The 19,578-nt window shown below is 44.1% G+C and overlaps 2 protein-coding genes, 1 long non-coding RNA gene and 1 pseudogene across 9 annotated transcripts in view; 2 read left to right on the top strand and 2 right to left on the bottom strand.

The window, feature by feature from the left end:
* Positions 1 to 15,017, top strand: part of ATAT1 (alpha tubulin acetyltransferase 1) — a 16,779-nt gene extending 1,762 nt beyond the window's left edge. For 2 of the 6 annotated variants that reach the window (XM_079146367.1, XM_079146369.1), the window contains exons 6-13: positions 281 to 382; positions 8,854 to 8,899; positions 9,012 to 9,080; positions 10,706 to 10,777; positions 10,951 to 11,194; positions 14,078 to 14,157; positions 14,249 to 14,291; positions 14,653 to 15,017. In XM_079146367.1, coding sequence (XP_079002493.1) covers positions 281 to 382; positions 8,854 to 8,899; positions 9,012 to 9,080; positions 10,706 to 10,777; positions 10,951 to 11,194; positions 14,078 to 14,157; positions 14,249 to 14,291; positions 14,653 to 14,827 — 831 coding nt within the window. In that variant the 3' untranslated portion in view covers positions 14,828 to 15,017. Of the gene's footprint in view, positions 1 to 280; positions 383 to 8,853; positions 8,900 to 9,011; positions 9,081 to 10,705; positions 10,778 to 10,950; positions 11,195 to 11,858; positions 14,214 to 14,248; positions 14,292 to 14,652 lie in introns of those variants that run through there. The other 4 variants (XM_079146368.1, XM_079146372.1, XM_079146370.1 and 1 more) reach the window with 4 other exon arrangements.
* Positions 1 to 17,016, bottom strand: part of LOC306665098 (protein LLP homolog) — a 22,690-nt pseudogene extending 5,674 nt beyond the window's left edge. The window contains exon 1 of the transcript XR_013766713.1: positions 15,666 to 17,016. The product of XR_013766713.1 is annotated as a protein LLP homolog (transcript). The remainder of the gene's footprint in view (positions 1 to 15,665) is intronic.
* Positions 15,293 to 19,578, top strand: LOC306665096 (uncharacterized protein C6orf136 homolog). Its single transcript, XM_079146373.1, has 6 exons — positions 15,293 to 15,494; positions 17,025 to 17,426; positions 17,710 to 17,798; positions 18,075 to 18,275; positions 19,102 to 19,171; positions 19,251 to 19,578. The coding sequence occupies exons 1-6, from the start codon at positions 15,423 to 15,425 to the stop codon at positions 19,362 to 19,364; spliced, it is 948 nt and encodes a 315-aa protein (XP_079002499.1). The 5' UTR covers positions 15,293 to 15,422; the 3' UTR covers positions 19,365 to 19,578.
* On the bottom strand, positions 17,292 to 19,095 carry LOC306665103. The gene is made up of 2 exons (XR_013764916.1): positions 18,326 to 19,095; positions 17,292 to 17,453 (listed from the first exon to the last, which is right to left on the bottom strand). It is a non-coding gene; the product is annotated as an uncharacterized lncRNA (long non-coding RNA).

Genomic DNA, 19,578 nt, shown 5'->3' with positions numbered 1-19,578 from the left:
CTAAATTGCTAAGGCCGGCTTTGAACTTGTGATCCTCCTGCTTCAGCTTTCTAAGTCACTGGGATTACAGGCTGTGCCACAGCACCCAGCCTCACTTTCTTTACCAGTTCATCCAAAGTAGAGATCAATGGTTTCTTTGCCCTGAGCCCTTCCACCTGCCTTGCTTCTCCCCTTCACTGCAATGTTCCCATATCTGCCTACTCCTTTCCAAGGCTCCTAAGTTCCTGTTGGCATGTTTTGCCCTTACCTCCTCCTACCCCAAGTTTCCTATTCCCTGCAGAAGGAGAGAGTTGAACCACACCAACTGGCCATTGACCGACCCTCACAGAAGCTGCTGAAGTTCCTGAACAAGCACTACAACCTGGAGACCACCGTACCACAGGTTAGAGGTTTAGAAGGTAGATCCCCACTGAACAATTCCATTGAATTTATTTATTTGGGACAAAGAAGTGGCACCTTCTAAGAGCTCCTTGTTCCCCACCATATAGGAGTATTTTATAATGCTAAACTCTTTCTTTTGACCATTTGCAGTCATTTCATCCTCCTGTATTTAGATTCTTTACCTAAACCTCATTTCACCCTCAGCTCAGCTCATTTCCACCTCCTTGGTTTCACACTGGCCAACTCAGATTTTAATTAAAGTTTAGCAAAGGTCCAGAATGATATATATTCTCTGTCCTCAGGGAGCTTTGGTCAGACAAGGGGAAGGTGATCTTGTCTATAAATAAGTGTAGAAATAAGTGAATAATGTTATTCATTCATTCAGCAAATATTTATCGAGTGCTTGACGCTGCTGTGGGCATTAGGAATATTCTACTCAGTGAAACAGACCAAAGTTCCTGTCGAGCCCTTGTGGAGCTTATATTCTAGTCAGGGAGATGGACAAACATAAACAAGAAAAATCTATACTGCAGTTAATAATAAATGCTCTGGAAGAATTAGAGCAAATAGACTTGGGAGTGCCACTGTTGGGAGGGGATTTGGGATTGCAGGTTCAAACAAATAATCAGAAAAGACCTCAATGAGAAGTTATTGTTTGAGCAAAAACTTAAAAGACAGTGGGTATCTGGAGGGTCAATATCCAATATAGACAGAATGGCCAGCACAAAGGCCATGAGGTGGGAATATGCCTGAAAGAACAGCATCAGTGAGGGGGAATACAGTATAAGATGAGATCTGAGAGGTAATGGAAAAGGAAGGATATTTAGGGCCTTACGAGTCACTGCAGATACTTTGATATTTACTCAAAGTGAAAAACAAGAGCATTTTGCCTATAATTTTTTTGGCAGGGACAGGAGGGAAGGGATAATGTCACACTGGTTGCTACAAGCAGGCAGTAGAGGAGCAAGGGTAGAAGCAAGTAGACTAGGATTGTTAGGAAAGTGAGAATCTTGATGAAAAGTGGTGGTGGCTTAGATCAAAGTGGCAGCATTAGAGATGGTAAGGAGTTGTCAAAGTTTATATATTTTGAAGGTTAAAGCAAGTAAGATTTCCTGATAGACTGAATGCAGAGATAGTGGGGCATTGAGGTAGACTCCAAAGCCTGAGCAGTTGGAAGAATGAAGTTGCTTTAATGAGATGATAGGTGGATCATCTTTGGGAGAAATAAATACTAGGAGTCTATTTTAGTATGTTAGTTGGAAATGTCAATTGGATACTTCCTTGGAGATACCCTATGGAAGAGGTTTGGGGTAGATCGTTATCAGCATATATGTGGTATTTAAAGCAATGAGACGGGATGAAACCACCAAAGGGAGAGTAAGTAAAACAAGGATATGAGTGCTCTTGGGTGCTCTTTAAGAAGTTAGGGGGAGGGGCTTGCCTCGCATGTGTGAGGCATTGGGTTTGATCCTCAGCACTGTATTTAAATAAATGAATAAAGATCCATCAACAACCAAAAAAAAAGAAGTTAGGGAGAAACCAGAACTTAGAAATCAAGTGTGATGGGGCATGCTTATAATCCCAGCAACTCAGGAGGCTGAAGCAGGAGGATCACAAGTTCGTGGCCAGTCTGGGCAATTTAGAGAGACCCTGTCTCAAAAACTAAAAAGGCGTGTTGGGAATTTAGCTCAGTTGGTAGAGTGCTTGCCTCACATGCACAAGGTCCTGGATTTAATCCCCAGCACCACAAAAATTAAATAAATAAATAAATAAGTAAGTAAGTAAATAAAAAGGACTTGGGATATAGCTCAGTGGTAGAATGCTTACCTACATGGACAAGGTCCCAACTAATCTCCAGTAACACACACACTCACACACACACACCAAAAGAAAACAACAACAACAACATGGGAGAGTAAGGATCAGAAGAAAGGACCAGCAGATATAACCAAGAGAGTAATGAAGAAGATGAAAGCTTAAAAGTGAGATAACTTGGAAGGTCAGTGAAGAGTGTTTCTGGGAAGAAGAAAAGGTTTTCTGAGTAAAATGCTGCTGATCATTGCGCTGAGAAGAGGTCTCAGAAGTGACTGCTAGATTTAGCTGCCTTTGATCACTAGTGATTCTCATGAGCTGTTTATCACAGTAGTAGGTGAAGATCCAGATGGACAGGGTTTGGAAATAGAGAAGCTAGGAACTGGAGACAGCAAAAATGGCCACTCTTAAATGCTACTTTAAGGCCTGGGAGTTTAGGTCAGTGTGAGTGCTTAAGTTCTACTTTAAGGAGAAAGGTAGAGCAATAGCTAGAGAAGAAAGTGAATCAAAAGAGGATTGGTTCTTTTATGATGGAAGAATTGAGTATAAGAATCAGTATAAAGACAATTTGATGATGTGAGAGAAAGTGTGAAGAATTGCTGAAGCAATTTTTGTGAGTGGGCAAGAGGGGTTGGGATTTGTTTGACAAGTAACCCTTGGATAGGAGTGTGGATAGTTCATCCAAGGTAACATAAATTGATACACATGAGTAGAGGCAAAGCATGAGGAACACTGGTAGTGAGTGCTATCTTAGAGTAGTAGTTGAGTAAAGAAAGGCTTAATTTAAGCTTAATTCCCCCACCCCCCAGTACTGGGATTGAATCCAGGGGTGCTTAACCACTGAGCTATATCCCCCAGTTCTTTTTATTTTTTAATTTTAAGACAAGGTTTCAAAGTTTTCTAAGTTGTTTAGGGCATCGGTAACTTGCTGAGGCTGGCTTTGAACTTGTTATCCTCCTGCCTTAGCCTCCAAGTCTCTGGGTTCTGAATCTTAAAAGGCAATTGTTTATCAGGTTAGAAAAGGAGGCAGGTTAAAGTGCATTCCATATAGAATAACCAGCAAGAGCAGAGGCAGAGGTATTAAACCACCTTGTAAGAGTGCAAGCAGTGTGGTATGACTGGAGTGCTAGGTGTGTGCTTGCTGGGAGAGGATAAGGATGGGTTGGTAAACAAGAGAGCAAGGTAAAGGCAACACATAGGGTATACTTAGAAAGTCCTCCTACAGTGCGTTTCTCCATTAAAAGCAGTAGAAGGAACACAGTATTTAACATCAAACACCTTAGTCATTCAACATATAATACCAGAGCAGTTGTAGAGTATAAATAATATTAACATTTCCTGAGCTCTATGTGAAATCTTCCTGCATCATCCCAGTGGAACCTTCTACATCTCTGTCAGGTAGGTGCTATTACTGACTCCATTTTCTGTTTATATAAATCAGTGACTTGACCAAATTCACACAGTTAATAAGTAGGAGAGGTCCAAATTTGAATCCATAGAGTACTCTTTTTGGTTTTTTTGAGACAGGGTCTTGCTATGTTGCCTAGGGTGGTTCCAAACTCTAAGGCTCAAGTGATCTTCCACCTTCAGCCTCCTGAGTTGCTGGGAGGAGTCTTGTTCCTCCATAGTCCACTCTTTGTTGTTGTTTCTTTATGTGGTACTAGTGATTGAACCCAGGGTCTTGCACATATTAGGCAAGTGCTGTACCACTGAGCACATCCTCAGCCCTTCTTTTTTTTTTTTTTTTTTTTTTTTAATTTTGAGACAGGGTCTCACTTAGTTGCCCAGCTGGCCTTGAACTTGTGATTGTCCTGCCTCAGCCTCTCAAGCATCTGGGATTACAGGTGTGTGCTGCCACACCTAATTTATAACCCACTCTTAATGACTATACTGTATTCTTGGCTAAAACACCATAGCTAAAATCAGAAGTCTCAGGGTTAGCCCTGCCAGTAGTAGCTGTGTGATATTGAGGAAGCCATGTCTCCAATTTTTTTTTTCCTTTTTTTCTACACATCACATTATTCAATAGTGACTCCAGGCCAAGTGTAGTGGCCTATGCCTGTAATCCCAATACTTAGAGGCTGAGGCAGGAAGATCACAAATTCAAGGGCAGCCTGAGTAACTTAGCAAGACGCTCTGTAACTCAGTAACTCAGTGAAACCTTCAACAACTTAGCAAGGCCAGATCTCAAAATAAAAATGAAAAGGACTGTGAATGTAGCTCAATGGTAAAGTGCCTGTAAATTCAATCCCCAGTAATCCCCCTAAAAACTTAAAACTAAAAATATTAATATTAGGGGTGTAACTCACTCAGTGGTAGATATTTGCCTAGCATGTACAAGGCTCTGGGTTCAATCCCAGTATTGTCAAAAAAGAAAAAAATAGTGACTCCAAGTACTGTTGTGAAGACCACATTGAATGTGATAATGAAATAACTCTGAAATGAACAGCTACTAGTTTGTCAGATGGGCACATGTCTTGCTTTAACTAACTTTACCCATTTGAACTCTGCTGAATTCTTGATTTTTCTTAGTATTTGTGTACTTAATTCTGTGCACTTTAATTCCATTAACCTGGTTCCTGGTAGAACTTAAAAGCTGATTCTGGGTTTTTTGTTTGGTTTGATTTGGTACCCGGGATTGAACCCAGTGGTGCTTAACCACTGAGCCACATCCCCAGCCCTTTTATTTTATACTTTATTTAGACACAGGGTTTCTCTAAGTTGCTTTAAGGCCTCACTAAGTTGCTGAAGCTGGCTTTGAACTCTTGATCCTCCTGCTTCAGCTTCCCTAATTCCTGGGACTACAGGCATGTACCAACATGCCTGGCCTTTGTTTTATTTTTGAGATAAATTTTACCATTTTAAAGTATAGATTTTTGACATAATCAAAATATTGGAGAATTATATCTACCATCTAATTCCAGAGCATTTCCATCACTTAAAAAGAAACACCAAGCCAGGGGCAGTGGCACACACCTGGAAACTTCAGCAACTGAGGCAAGAGAATTGCAAGTTCAAGGCCAGCCTGGCAACTTAGACTCTGTCTCAAAATTTTCTAAATAAATCAATAAAAAGGACTGGGGACATTAGCTCAGAGATTGTTTGCTGCCAAGCACAAGCAAACCCATGAGTTCAATTCCTAACAACACAAAAAATAAACACATTCTTTTTATTTAAAAAGAAAGAAACCCCATACTTATTAAGTAGTTACCCTTATTCCCCTTCCTTCTGTCCTGGGCAATAATCTATTGCTGTTTGGATTTGCTTGTTTTGGGTATTTCATATACAGAGAATCACATAATCTTAAAATATGTGGCCTTTGGTTGTATCTGGCTTCTTTCACTTAGCATGTTTTCAGGGTTCACCCATGTTATAGCATGTAGCAGTACTTCATTCCTTCTTAAGGCTGAATAACATTCCATTGTATGGATATGGCACATTTTGTTTTGTTTTATTTTATTTTATTTTGTAGTACTTGGGATTGAACCTAAGGCCTCACACATGCGAGACAAACATTTTGCCACAGATATACCTCCCCAGCCCATTTTAAAAATATTTTTATATATATATATATATAATATATATATTTTTTTTAAGTTGTTGATGGACCTTAATTTTATTAATTTTATTTTTATGTGGTGCTGAGAATTGAACCCAGTGCCTCACACATGCTAGGCAAGTGCTGTATCACTGAACTACAACCCCAGCCTCTTCCCCAGACCTTTTTATTTTTCATTTTGAGAAAGGGTCTCACTAACTTGCCCAGGCTGGCCTCAAACTTGCCATCCTTTTGGCTTAGCCTTTTGAGTAGCTGGGACTACAATAATGTGCTACCATACCTGGCAGTGTCCCACATTTGGTTTATTGTATTTATCCAAGGGTTAGATGTATGACTGCTTCTATTTTTTGTCTATAAATAAAACTGATGTTAACATTCATGTACAAGATTTTCTTTGGGGGCTGGGGAGATAGCTCAGTCAGTAGAGTGCTTGCCCTATAAGCACAAGGCCCTGGGTTCGATCCCCAGCACCAAAAAAAAAGATTTTGTTTATACATTTTTTTAAATCTTCTTGAATTTCTAGGCAATATGGTAATTAACTTTTGAGAACTGACAAGCTTTTTTTCCACAATGGCAGCACCATCTTAATTATATCCCTAAGCAATGTAGGAGTCACATTCTTGTCAACTTTTGTTATTTTCTTTTTGTTGTTGTTGTTGTTGTTTTCTGTAAGTAGCAGCCATTCTGGTGGATATGAAGTGGTATCTCTTTGTGGGGTTGTTGTTTTTCTGTGTTTTATTTTTGGTGGTAGTAGAGGTTGAACTCTTGGCCTCTTGCATGCTAGACAAGTGTTCTACCACTGAGCCACATCCCCAACCCTTTTTATTTTTTGAGACAGGATCTCACTAAGTCAAGGCTGGCCTTGAATTTGTGATCCTCCTACTTCAGCCTGAGAAGCTGGAATTATAGGCATATGCCACCAAGCCTGGCCTCTCTGTGGTTTTGATTTGTATTTCTCTAATGATTACTGATGTTGAGCATTTATTTTTTTTATTTTTGAGCAACTTTTTTTGTACTGGGGATTGAATCCAGGGGTGCTTAACCCCAGCCTTCTTACTCACTTATTTATTTTGTTAAGACAGGGTCTCACTAAGTTACTTAGGGCCTTGCTAATTTGCTGAGGCTGGCCTTGAAATTGCAACCCTCCTGCCATAGCCTCCTGAGTAACTGGGATTACAGGTGTGCACCACCATGTCCAGCTTTACTACCCATTTGTATATCTTTGGAGAAATGTTTATGAAGATGTTTTATCTGTTTTTAAATTATGTTGTTTGTTGGTTAAGTTGTAAGAGTTTTTAAAATATATTCTAGATATAACAACTGTATCAGTGTATGATTTACAAAATTTTTTCCCATTCTGAAGATTTCTATTCCTTTTTTTAAAAGTTTTTTTGTTGTTATCGAAGGACATTTATTTATTTATTTATAGTGCTGAAAATCTAACTTAGTGCCTCACACATGCTGGGCAAGCCCTCTACCACTGAGCTGCAACCCAAGCCTTGTCTATTCCCTTTTTTGACAGTGAAGTATAACATTTTAAATTTTGTGAAGTCAAATTTATCTGCTTTTTTCTGTTATTACTTCTGATTTTGGTGTCATCTTTAAGAAACTGTTACCTGAGGTGGGCACAGTAGCACATGCCTGTAATCCCAGTGACTAAGGAGATTGAGGCAAGAGGATCATAAATTTAGGAAGACCCTCTCTTAAAAAAATAAAATAAAAATAAAAAGGACTGGGGATATAGCTCAGTGGAAGAATATCCCCCAGTTTAATCCCCTGTACTGATGATGCAATGGGGGGGCTGTTAGAAGAAACTCTTGCCTGGAATTGAGGGTATAACTCAGTGGCAGTGTGTGCTTAGTAAGTGCAAGGACTTGGGTTGAATCCCTAGCATCAAAAAAAAAAAAAAAAAAAAAAAAAAAAAAAAAAAAAAAAAACTTGTTCAATCCAAGATACCAAAGATTTTTCTCCTGCTTCTTGCTTTCCTCTAACAGTTTCATAGTTTTGGGCTGAGGTTGTAGCTCAATGGTAGAGTACTTGCCTCGAATGTGTGAGGCACTGGGTCTGATCCTCAACACCACTTAAAAAATAAATAAATAAAGATATTGTGTCCATCTACAACTAAAACAAAACAAAACAAAAAAAAAAAAGTTTGATGGTTTTAGCTTTCTTTTTCCTCTTGAGATGGTGTCTTATTGCTGGGTCAACCTTGAATTCAGGATTCTACCACTTCAGTCTCCTGAAAAGCTGATATTACAGGCATGGGTCACCACCATGTCTGGCAATAGTTACATCTTTTACATTTAGGTCTTTGACCCATTTGAGGTCAAAATGGTATGAGACAGAGGTCCAAATTTATAATATTGAATGTGGGATGTTCAGTTGTCCAAGCACTAATTGTTGAAAAGACTGTTCATTCCCTGTAGAATGATCTTGGCACTTTTGTTGAAAATTAGTTGCCCCTAGACACATGAGTTTATTTCTGAACTCTCAGTTCCATTCTGTTGATTGATTGATCTGTCCTTGTGCCACACAACACTGTTTGTGTGTTTTTAGTACTCTTCTACCACACTGGGTGCTTTTTTGTTGTTGTTTATTTGTACTGGGAATTTAATCCAGGAGTACTTAACCACTCAGCTATATCCCCGCCCTTTTTCTTTTTTATTCTGAGACAGGGTCTCACTAAATTGCTTAGGGCCTCTATAAGTTGCTGAGGCTGTCTTTGAACTTGTCATCCTCCTGCCTCAGCCTCCCACACCACTGGGATTACAGGCATGCACTACTGCCTCTGGCACCATATTATTTTGATTCCTATAGTTTTGAAGTTAAGTCTTCCAGTTCTATCCTTTTTCAACATTGTTTGACTATTTGAGGTTATTTGCAGTTCCACATGAGCTTTAGGATCAGCTTGTTGGTGTCTGGAGATTTTGGTATGTGTGTGTGGGGGGTATGTGTTAAATATTTTCTTGGGGTCCAGGTTTTTGATCTGTCACCAAGGATAAGAAATCTGGCTTTTGTACTTCCACTGTGATTTTTCTGACACAGGCTCTGTAATGTGCTTAGTGGCTAAATGGACAAATATACTTTGCTTCATCTTCTAGGTGAACAACTTTGTGATCTTTGAAGGCTTCTTTGCCCATCAGCATCGTAAGTTTTCTCATCTTGTGTTGTCATGTAGTTGGGACAAGGGGAAGGAAAGAGGTGGGATCTTGGTCCCACTGGCCCCCACTTAGGGGCACCACCACTTCCTTCCTCACAGGGCCCCCTGCTCCCTCTCCAAGGGCAACTCGACACTCTCGTGCTGCTGCAGCTGACCCCACGCCTGCTGGTAAAGCCTGCATCAAATGTGTGGAACTGTAGCACAGTGATGGCTAGTCACTCTAGAAGCCCTAGGAGGACAGTGCTTTCTGTGGGCAATTTTTGAAAATTCTAAAGCAACCCGTGTCTCCAGCACTCATCCTTGTTTTCCTTTGTCCTCATCAGAGCTCAGTGCATTTTATATTTGGCAGAATTTTTTTTTTTAATTCTAGGGATTAAAACCAGGGCCTTGTGAATGCTAAGCACGAGCTCTCACAGACTACACACCTGGCCCCATACCTGACAAGATTCGTAACTAAGCAAGCCCATTCAGAGCCTGTTTGACAGTTATATGAGTGGCTCCACTCATATAATTCATCAAAATAGACCAGAGTCATATTCCTTTGTTAACCCCTCAGGCTTCTATCAGCCAGGGAGGGACAGGCAAGTGCAGCTATTTCCAGTTGTAGAAGAGTGATATGACTGGTCCAGAATTTAAAGATTAGTTTCAGAAGACAATGTCAAGAATTTATGACATTACAGCCAAATAATGAAATAGACCTGGAGAGACCACACCTACAGTGCTGTCCAGTTTTTCTATCCCATCCTCATATACATACACACAGCCTACCAGCCTGAGCCCCATTCTCCCTCTCCCTCAGCACATCCTCAAGAACAGTGTAGTTCTCACTAGCTGTGCAGTGCTTGGTAGCACAAGATGGGCCTCCTTCCTGGGTGATCTTGTGGCTAGCTCCTGCCTTCCTCTGTAACCAGGAAAGGAAAGAATGACCACCCAAAGAATAGTCTGTTGCCCCTTATTAGTGTCTACCAGCATCAGGCCCTGACATCTGTGACTCACTTTGGTTTACAAGGTTTGCTTCCCCCATGCAGTTCCCATTGATCCACAGGCACTAAGGGCATGAGAACCAATAGGGAGGATGAGGATGAAAGTCCCCAGAAGAGAGCACTGTGGATAAAGCTTGAGTGAAGTAGTGGTCTCTCATCTGCCAGTCATGGAGAACCTCTTAAGAGCAGGGAAGGAAGAGCTTTGGCCACTGTGTTAGCTCCCACTTACTCTGATAACTCCTTTTTGGATACCTACGTTTCCTCTTCATCTTTTTTTTTTTTTTTTTTTTAACCTAATAAAACTTCAATCTCTCTACATCTTTTTGCATAGGAAGGGGAGGTCCTATCCCACCCCACTCTCCCCCCAACCTCTCCAGAGCAATTCCCAATTAACCAAGGGCTTTGTCCATCTCATCTAGAGGAACCCAGGGTCCTCACTGGCCCAGCTGGGACCATTCCACTGCCCCAGAAACCCGGGGGGGCCTGACAGCACCCATGGACAGTAAGAGCTCACCTCCTCGTGACCACCCTTTTCCCGCATCTCCCAGGCCCCCAGTCTCCCCTTGGGTCTTCTCCCTTAACTCTGTGTTTGGCCTGTTCCTTCTGGCTCTCCCCAAAAGTGCTCCAGCATTCTCCCCAAATTCCCTTTGGTGTGCTGGCTTTGCCAATAGCACGGCTTCTGTGATGGCATCCCAGGAGGAACTGTGATATTAGGGAGTAGAGGTTTGGGGTTGTGGGGGCAGTGGTGGGGAGAAGAGTACAAAGTATATCTCCTAATGCTTCCCTTACCTTTGTCCCCTCTACCACTAGCTCCAGCAAGGAAGCTGCCACCCAAGAGAGCAGAGGGAGATATTAAGCCATATTCCTCTAGTGACCGAGAATGTAAGAGGGTTTGGGTAGGGTGGCTTGGCCTGGGGACCTTAACGTGTTGGAAAAGGGTGCCCGGGGACCCAGGGGAAGGGTGATTCTAAGACTCTGATTTCTTTTTCTACCTAATCTTTGCTATTGTGACTCTTCTCTTTTTCTTTGTTCACTTTTCCCTTACCTCCCCCCAGTTCTGAAGGTAGCTGTGGAGCCTCCTTGGCCTCTAAACAGGGCCCCTCGCCGCGCCACACCTCCAGCCCACCCACCACCCCGCTCCAGCAGCTTAGGAAACTCGCCAGAACGGGGCCCTCTCCGCCCCTTTGTGCCAGAGCAGGAACTGCTACGGTCCCTGCGCCTCTGCCCACCCCACCCTACTGCCCGTCTTCTGCTGGCCACTGACCCAGGGGGCAGCCCAGCACAGCGTCGCCGCACCAGGTAATAGGACTTGGAGGATTAGAGAGCCTCAAGAATGTCAAAGAGGAACTTAGAAGTGGCAAAGGGTAATTTGAATCTATCAGAGATGTGGATTAGGGTGTCCTGAAACCTATGGGTAGATAGAGGAATCCCAAAACCTTTGAAGAAACATATTTAAAAATATTTGTGGAAGTGATCTAGAAAAAAGTTTGAGTGAAAGAACAGAATAAGTCTTTATTTGGAGCCTAGGGACCCCAGTTTGTTTTTTTTTTTTTTTTTTTTTTTTAGATATTGATAGACCTTTATTTTTGTTCATTTAGTTATATGTGGTGCTGAGAATTGAACCCAGTGCCTCACACATGCTAGGCAAGTGCTCTACTATTGAGTCACAACCCCAACGCCAGGGACCCTAGTTTTAATGTGAAAGTTTTGTGGAAGGGTGGGAAGAATCCAGAGATCCATTGGGTTGGGAGGACCATGCCTTAAAAGACTGGGGAAATCTTAGTTTAACACTTGCTGGAGATGGGCAGTATCACTTACCACATTTTGTGAACCCTTCCCAGCATGCAAGTAGTGGGCATTTCCTTTATTTCTCTCGTTGGCTCTCTTTTCACTTCTGACTCCTATTTTTCTCTCTCCCCCATTTTTCCTTTCCCTTCTTCCTGTTCATAACATTCCTCCATAGTTCCCTTCCCCGCTCTGATGAGAGTCGATACTGACAGTCACCCCTTTCCCTCCCTGGGAGATCTGGGGTAGGCAGAGACCCCTTTTCCTGAGAACCTCAGACTCTTCCATTGCATCCTCCAGGACCCAGTGGAAACATGGGATTCCCTCTTCCCCTTTCTTAGACAACTGGGTTGTCAGAGTCCCAAATGGCTTACTCCTTTGTAGCTTTTCTTACCACAATTGCTCTCCCAACTTGGCCTGAACACTTCCAGATAGCCAGACCCCTGAGTGGGTGGCTCATACTAAGTAATTGAACTTTGTGTGTGTGTATGGTGCTGGGGATTGAACCCAGGACCTCACACATGCTAGGCAAGCACTCTACCAACTGAGCTATATCCCTAGTTCATACTGATTACTTAGAGAAGCACACTCTTGCTTGCCATTAGACTCTAGACCACCATGGAAGGTCCAGGAGCCTCCTCTGCCAGGGAATACTGTTTAAGGAGTCCTGTCCATGGAATAATCCCATATTCCCTCCCCAGTGTCCAGTGGTGGTTCTAATACTGCTTTGTGCCGCCTACCACACAAAATGTGACACTTGTCCTTTCAGCCTGTTCATGCTAGCCAGGGTGCGAGCTCAGCTTCAGAGCAGTCCAATTAGTAGGACAGGGACTCACCGGCTCCCCAGTGGGGTTCAACTCAATGTTGCTAAACTTAATTTCCACATTTTGTGTATGTAGCAGGGAACCCCCAAACTGTTGTTGCTTTGGGGTTTCTAAAGAAGTTTCACGGATGCCACTGCTTCCTTCAGATCCAGATTCTCTGAGGGAGTTTGTTTCTGGGCAGTAGATCCCAGCAAGCAACTTGAGGTCACTTTTAGTTATGTTCTGAAGATAAGTCTGGGTCTCAAGGATTTGATCCTGGAATCCCCTCTCCCATCTGTCCCTCCCTGGTAGCGATGCTGATACACCTCTGTCTTGTGAGATTGTCTTGAGATGAGGTGGAGGGCCACTCTTCCATTGTCCTTCCTCTCTTCTTCCCTCTTTAGCAAGACCCTCCTTCCCTGCTCCATGCATGGGGTACAGATAGACCCTTCCCCTCTCCACCTTCTGAAAGTGTGGTAGATCAGGTACTGATCAGGTACTGTGTTCCCTCAAAGCCTTGGGAGCAGGATCTCCCTTTGTCCCCACTCACTCTCCCCTTTCTTCTCCCTCTGTGTTGTCTGAATAAAGTGTGAATTCCTTTGTGTTTTCTAAATTGACCTTTTCAATGAAAACAAAACAAAACAAAAAAAACCTACACAAGAAAGAAACAACTTAAGGTGTCAGCCTCGTTTTTGTGTCACCCCTTATTTTCCTGGGGTCCCAGGACCTCTGTCCCTTTCATCCTCTTCACCTCTGAGATTGGTAGATCTTCCTCCAGGAAGTATCAGAGCTCCCCTTCTAGGATTTTGGCATGTGTCCCTCTGCATCTTCTTTGCTGATTCTCTCCTTCCAAGCTGTTTTTCCTCTCATGGAGTCATTGGATCCCTCTGTGTGAGCTTCTATATCCACTCCCTATTCCCTCTAGCTCTCCCCAGTGACTTCTGCCCTTCATTTTGGCCAGCCCTTGTTGAGATGTCAAGATTTATCAATATCTTGGGATCCACTAATTACCTCCCAACTGTTCCCTGGGTTCCTTTTACCATGCTGTGATTTCCTGTAAACCCTTTACCCACTAATACCTTGAATCTCTTTCAAGTCAAGCTGTTACCTCCATTTAGAGTTCAATACAGACTGTTATCCTGTTCCAAAGGCTTCCTTCCTTTTCCTTCTAAATTTGGCCTTGTCACTCCCTATTTCCCTTTCATCTGAGGTGTCTTATACTTAAGGTAGCCATATTTTTTCAAACCAAACATCAGGGTATGTGGTCCAGCAAATTCTTTTTTGCTTATATGTGAATCTGCTCTTATGATATGATTTGGGTAGCTTTAGCCATACATTTCATGCATAACCCCAACTAGAAAAAAAAAAAAAAAAAAAAACAGCAACAAATCAGGATTGATCCAGAAAACCATGGGTTGTAAATTGAGCTCCCTCCCCCTTTCTGGAGCACATCTTAGATTAAAACCCCTTAGAAATGATAACCCCTCCTCTTTGTTCTTGTGTTATTCCTCTTACTCCTTTCCTCTGATCCCTCCATATCCACTCATCTTTCATCCTGTAGCCTTTTCCCCATCATTTCCCATTTCTTCTACAGGGAAACTCCCCCAGGGCTGGTAGCCCAAAGCTGCTGCTACAGCCGCCATGGGGGGCTGAATTCCTCATACCCCAATACAGGTAAGTATCCATTCTTTCTATCCTCAAATCAAGTAGGTCACATCCACTATCTACTCCAGCTGTCGCATGCACATGCCTGGTATTTTCACAGGCAACCAAGAATCGAACCAGGCAGAACAGGAAACAAAGATTAGGTGAGGTGTAAACCCCTCCCCTAACAGTTCCCACCACCTTCTTCTGATTCTCTTCTGAAGATTTTTATTCAGCTATTTCCTGTTCCTAAATTTTACTCCTATGAACTGGACGTCAGCGCCTCCCACAGATCCTTCTTACTAACATCCTACAAGCCTCTCTCCTCATAGGTTCAACTCTGGTGCTTCCCTTTAGTCTCTAAGGAATTTTAAGTTGGATATAGTACTAATGGTTCCAGCCTCATACCCACCATCTGTCCTCCTCTACATTAAAATCTGCCACCTTTGAGACTTTGAGGAATCTGTACTTGTAATTCCCACTTTGGTGCCTCTATAACGCACTCTCCATCTCCTCACTCACCAGGTCTGCCAGTGAGGAACAGGTCTTGTCACAGGATGGGGCTGGGGAGGAACCCACACACACAGTTCCTCCACAGGCCCAAGCTCCACCAGCCCAGTCCTGGACAGTGGGTGGGGACATGTTCAACGCCAGGTTCATTCGAAACCTGCAAGAACGTCGCAGCACCAGGCCTTGGTGACCACGGCCCTTTTTCATACTTTCAAAGTCAGTATTATTTCTTCCTCACTGCAGGAGTCAGCCAAAGCCCAGCCCTCGTAATGGATGTTTTCATTCATTCACTCATTCATTCAACAGGCTTTCCTATCAGCTCCAGATCATTTGTATCTTATTTTTAACCAAAGTAATAAAAGCATTTATTTTATCACGAGCTATTAAAAAACTTGATCATCATTATTTCTATCTGCTCCCCTCGTTCCCTGTCCCCACTTTTTCCATTTCACCCGGTTCAGCCGCATCCTCGCGCAGCTTTTTGCCCAAGTGCCACAGGCATTGTACAATCAGTCCTGAGCCGCTGACTTGCTGCGCAAGCGCTCTAGGGTAGCTTCGGTCTGGCGAGCGCAGGCGCACTTAACGGCGGACCGAGCGCAGCTGCTTCCCTGGAGCCTGCAGTGCGCAAGCGCGCAACATCTCCGTTTCCCTCCCCTCAGCCCTTGCCCCCCCCCCCCCGCCCCTTTTCCCTTCACGAAGCCGGCTCTGGGGCACGCTCACCCCTGTGAGGAGGCCGGAGACTGGAGGCTGGACTTGGGAGGTGCCCTTTCCGCTCCCGGAAGATCATGTACCACCCCAGTCGGGGGGCGGCCCGGCGTCTCGGCCCCTGCCTCCGCGCCTACCAGGCTCGACCCCAGGTGAGAGCAGAAGAGAGACGGGAGGGGAGGAGAGGGGGGAGGGGAGAGACCCTTCTCAGAACCGGTGCGTGGGGAGGAGCGCCGGGTTCCGCGCAGGCGCGGCAGGCGCCCCCTTTCACCTGTACCTGGTGGCCTGTGAAGGGGTCTGGGGTTGCGGGGATGAGTAAGCACCTGTGAACGGCTGATGTCGGAGCATGTTGGTTCTGTCCTGTCTTGAGTGCGGACAGGCGTGGTCGAGGTCCAGGCAGCCTGGAGCGACAGCGTTGCGCCCAAGACTCCTTGATTACCTGTGCCTGGAGGTGATTTGAAGGACGGGGCAGAGACGCTCGAATCCCGCGGCGCCGCCCGGGAGTTCCCCACCCCGGACCAGAACCGTAGGCCGTTCTGTGCAGCTCACACATCCTGCATCTAGACAGTGGTCCCGGCAGGAAGGCCGACCCGGTGGGCCCGATTCAGGCCTCTGTGCACTGGCAGGCAATATGGCCACGCCCCCAGCAGAGACGCGCCTCTGGGACACTCCCGGACTGAGAGGCCCGCGTGGCCCACCCGTCCGCGGAGGAGTAAACCCCCAGGGAATTCCTTGGAAGTCGGAAAAATTCGGGTCAGGCCTGAGTGGGTGAACTCCCACCCTCGCAGTTTCGACGACGTAAACCGGGAGAATGAAGTTCAGCCTTTAGTAGTCTGCTGGAGATGTTTATGCCACTTAGTGGGACCAGAAATGATAATAGCTTCCACTTACGTCCTACTGCACATGTCACAAAGTTTTATTTACATTCATTATCTCATAAAACCCAGTAAGGCATCGTCCTTCTTTATAGGAAACCGAGGTATAGGGATGAGAGTGTCTACACAGTAGAATGGGGATTCCTAGATTCAGTTGGATGTCCTTTTCCCTTTACTACATTTACTTGGCACATTAAATCATGAAGATATCTTGTAGATTACCTCATTTCATCCACAGTACAGTAAAACCTATTATTCATTCATTTACCAAATATGTATTCTCATGATTCTTACTATAAGTAGAACTGGCCCCCCAGTGTTGGAATCTTTTTTTTTTGGGGGGGGGGGCAGGGGAGTACTGGGGATTGAACCCAGGGTTGCTTAACCACTGAGCCACATCCCTATCCCTTTTTTGTATTTTATTTAGAAACCAGCTCTCATTTTTATTTTATTTAGATGCAGGGTCTTGCTGAGTTGCTTAGGGCCTGGCTAAATTGCTGAGGCTGGCTCTGAACTCATGATCCTCCTGCCTCAGTCTCCCAAACTGCTGGGATTATAGGCATGCACCAGGGCGCCCAGCCAGTGTTGGAATATTAATGTAAAGGCATTTGCTAATATTTGAGGGAGGTACTTGTACCTGTGGCACATGAAACTGTTTCCTCCCATTTTCAGTATAGATAGAAGTGAATCAGTTCCTTTTTTCTTTTAGCAATTCCCATCTCTTCTGTCAGGAGTAGTAGGTGGGGCTGGAGCCTGTTTATGAGGCAACTGGATTCTTACATTTTCCCTTTTGTTCTGTCTCCTTAGGACCAGATTTCTCCTCGGACTCTGCCATTCCCACCCCTCTGGCCCCACTCCACAACCACTACTTCCCCATCATCTCCTCTTCTATGGTCCCCCCCACCCCCACATCCTCCCTCCCGGCCTGTTCCCAGGCCTTCCCCACTACCTCTTCCGCAGATCCAGGCCCTAAAATCACCATGGGTAGTTCTCCCTCCAGGAAATGGGGAGGAGGGACCAGGACCAGAGTTGCACAGCCGCTGCCTAGATGGGCTTAGGAGCCTTTTTGAGGGACCTCCCTGCCCATATCCTGGGGCTTTGACACCTTTCCAAGCCCCTGGAACTGCCCATCCTTCCCCTGCCACCCCATCAGGAGATCCTAGTATGGAGGAACACCTTGCTGTCATGTATGAGAGACTGAAACAAGAGGTAAGGCAGTCCAAGAGTGGTCGTCATCTGTAGTGGGAAAGAATATAGGTAATCCTTAGAAATAGGGTAGTCAATTGGATTCTTAGAACCATCAGGCAGGCCTAGACCTGTGCAGTGAACATCTTCCCAAGGAAAAAGATGCTCCTTCATTGGGATTAAGGAGGTCATATGTGGGAAGAGATGATCTTTCACTCAGAGGGGGTGAGAAGGCCCTAAAAATAGAAAACTGAGAGACTGGTTCATCTTTATTTTCTACTGAGTTCATATCTCTTCTTCCACCTAGCTTCCCAACCTCTTCCTTCACTCCCATGACTATACTCTCTATTCATCTGATGTGGAATTCATCAATGAGATTCTGAGCATACGAACCAAGTGAGAATTGGGGCATGGGTAAAGGCTGGGGAGGGAAGAGGATCTAATGCAATACACTTGACTCTTTTTACTTCTTAAAGATCATAGATTGAGTAGAATGCTTGCCTTGTAAGCACAAGGCCCTGGGTTCGATCCCTAGCACAAATAAAAATAAAATTAAAAAAAAAAAAAAGATCCTAGATTGCTTCTCACAAGTGTTTGCCCTTCCTGTGACAGAAGCCAGTTTGGTTTTCTGACTGTCATTATGAGATTTCTCGCCCATCATTTTTTTCACAGGGGCCGGACATGGTACATTTTGTCACTGACCCTCTGCCGCTTCCTGGCTTGGAACTATTTTGCACAACTTCGGTTGGAGGTTCTACAGCTGACCCGCCACCCTGAGAATTGGACTCTACAAGCCCGCTGGAGACTCATAGGACTTCCCATTCATATGCTCTTTTTGCGTTTCTATAAGCGTGACAAAGAGGAGCTTTACCGGTAAGTAAGAGAAATGGAAAGGATCCACTATAATCAGTTCTTTATCTTACCTTTTAAGACTCTTTATCTGGTCTTCCAATCCTTGGCCTGCCCTCACTTGACCATGGACTGCTTGAGGGATCTGTTTTATTCTGTAACAAAAACAATTGGGACTTTGAATATATTAAGAAACCTCTGGGCCAGGCACAGTGGCACACACCTGTAAATCCCAGAAACTCAGGAGGCTGAGGTAGGAGCATTGTGAGTTCAAAGCCAGCCTCAGCAACTTAGCAAGGCCCTAAGCAACTCAGTGAGACCCTGTGTCTTAATAAAATACAAGAGAGCTCGGAATGTGGCTCAGTGGTTGTGTCCCTCAGCACAATTTAGTATCAATTTCTGATACTTTAAAAAAAAAAAAAGGAAAGAAACAAACCACTGAACTTCAATTTCTTCAGGTACCATTATCTGGTATATAGTATAGGTACTCACTTATTGAACAAATGAAAATTCCTGTCTTCCAAAGTGACCTTCACCACCTGGTTAAGTACCTGGTAAATTTCTGACTGGTAGACTCGTAAGAAATTATTAGGCTTAGCCTTTAATATAATCTAACAGTTTCCAAACTTGGCTACACATTGGAATTACCTAAGGATCTTTTGATCTTGGTGCCAGACAGTTCAATTTAATTGCTCAGGGTGCAACCTTAGCTTTGCAATTTCTAAAAGTTCCCTCAGGTGATCTCTAATACAGAGTAAAATTTAGTAACTCCTCATTTAAACAAATGCTTGAGTTAAGCTTTGGGACCAGTCACCTTCTCCCTCAGTAAGCCTCTCTCCCCCATCCCCAGGACCTACGATGCCTATTCCACATTTTACCTGAATTCCAGTGGCCTCATTTGTCGACATCACCTAGACAAGGTGAGTCTTGGGGCTGACTGAGGTAAAAGGAACATTTGTGTGCCCCCTCTCCAACTGGCATTAACCTTTCTCTCTGCAGCTGATGCCTTCACACTCACCTTCAACACCTGTGAAGAAGCTGCTGGTGGGAGCCCTGGTGGCCCTGGGGCTGTCAGAACCAGAACCCAGTATACACGTGTGTTCTAAGGTCTGAGCCAGGAACTGGGATGGAAGCAGCACTGAAGACTTTGCTACGCACAAGAGAAGGAGGTGGAAGTGGCCAAGAATTTTGAGCCAACTGCTTCCCCTTTTTTCTCCTTCCTTTCCATCTCATGCTATGTAAAGCTGCTGTGTAATTTAACTTGTAAATAATAAAGTAACAATATGGGATGGAATTTCAAGTTACTTTCTCTGGACTCCAAAAGTTT

This window comes from Sciurus vulgaris (genome assembly GCF_902686455.1).
Source record: "Sciurus vulgaris genome assembly, chromosome: 7".
NCBI lineage: Eukaryota > Metazoa > Chordata > Mammalia > Rodentia > Sciuridae > Sciurus > Sciurus vulgaris.
Note: the sequence above shows the minus strand (reverse complement) of the source record. Positions and strands in the feature narration are given on the sequence as shown.